This window comes from Lipotes vexillifer, unplaced genomic scaffold, assembly GCF_000442215.2.
Source record: "Lipotes vexillifer unplaced genomic scaffold, Lipotes_vexillifer_v1.1 scaffold496, whole genome shotgun sequence".
NCBI lineage: Eukaryota > Metazoa > Chordata > Mammalia > Artiodactyla > Lipotidae > Lipotes > Lipotes vexillifer.
The window spans coordinates 1,624,260-1,624,533 of NW_006786690.1; the positions used below are offsets into that span (position 1 = coordinate 1,624,260).

Below are 274 nucleotides of genomic sequence, written 5' to 3' on the forward strand. Positions count from 1 at the left end.
CAGGTCACTTCAGCCAGCTACCTGCCACCTGCTCTGTGCCCCTGCGAAGGGAATTCCACAGTGCCCAACTGTATACATCACCTTGTTTACCTCTGCATTTCCATTTCATAGAAGAGAAAACTGGCCCAGAGAGGAGGAGGCTTGTTCAGGTCTTACTGAGAGTTTGGGCGCAGGACTGGAACCCAGATCTCTTGCTTTACAGTCCAGAACTAGTTCAAAATGAGTGTCTCACTTGCCTATCAAAACTCTCCTCTATGTTTTGCTTCTATTCCTG

At 48.2% G+C, this 274-nt stretch overlaps 1 protein-coding gene across 3 annotated transcripts in view; it reads right to left on the minus strand.

The window, feature by feature from the left end:
- FAM110D (family with sequence similarity 110 member D) overlaps window positions 1–274 on the minus strand; it is a 3,857-nt gene that overhangs the window by 2,238 nt on the left and 1,345 nt on the right. The window contains exon 2 of one of the 3 annotated variants that reach the window (XM_007459122.1): window positions 91–274. This exon is cut by the window's right edge and continues 23 nt beyond it. The exons of the other annotated variants lie outside the window; for them this stretch is intronic. Within the exon in view, the coding sequence (XP_007459184.1) occupies window positions 91–104 (14 nt within the window). The 5' untranslated portion in view covers window positions 105–274. The remainder of the gene's footprint in view (window positions 1–90) is intronic. 3 annotated transcript variants of the gene reach the window in all.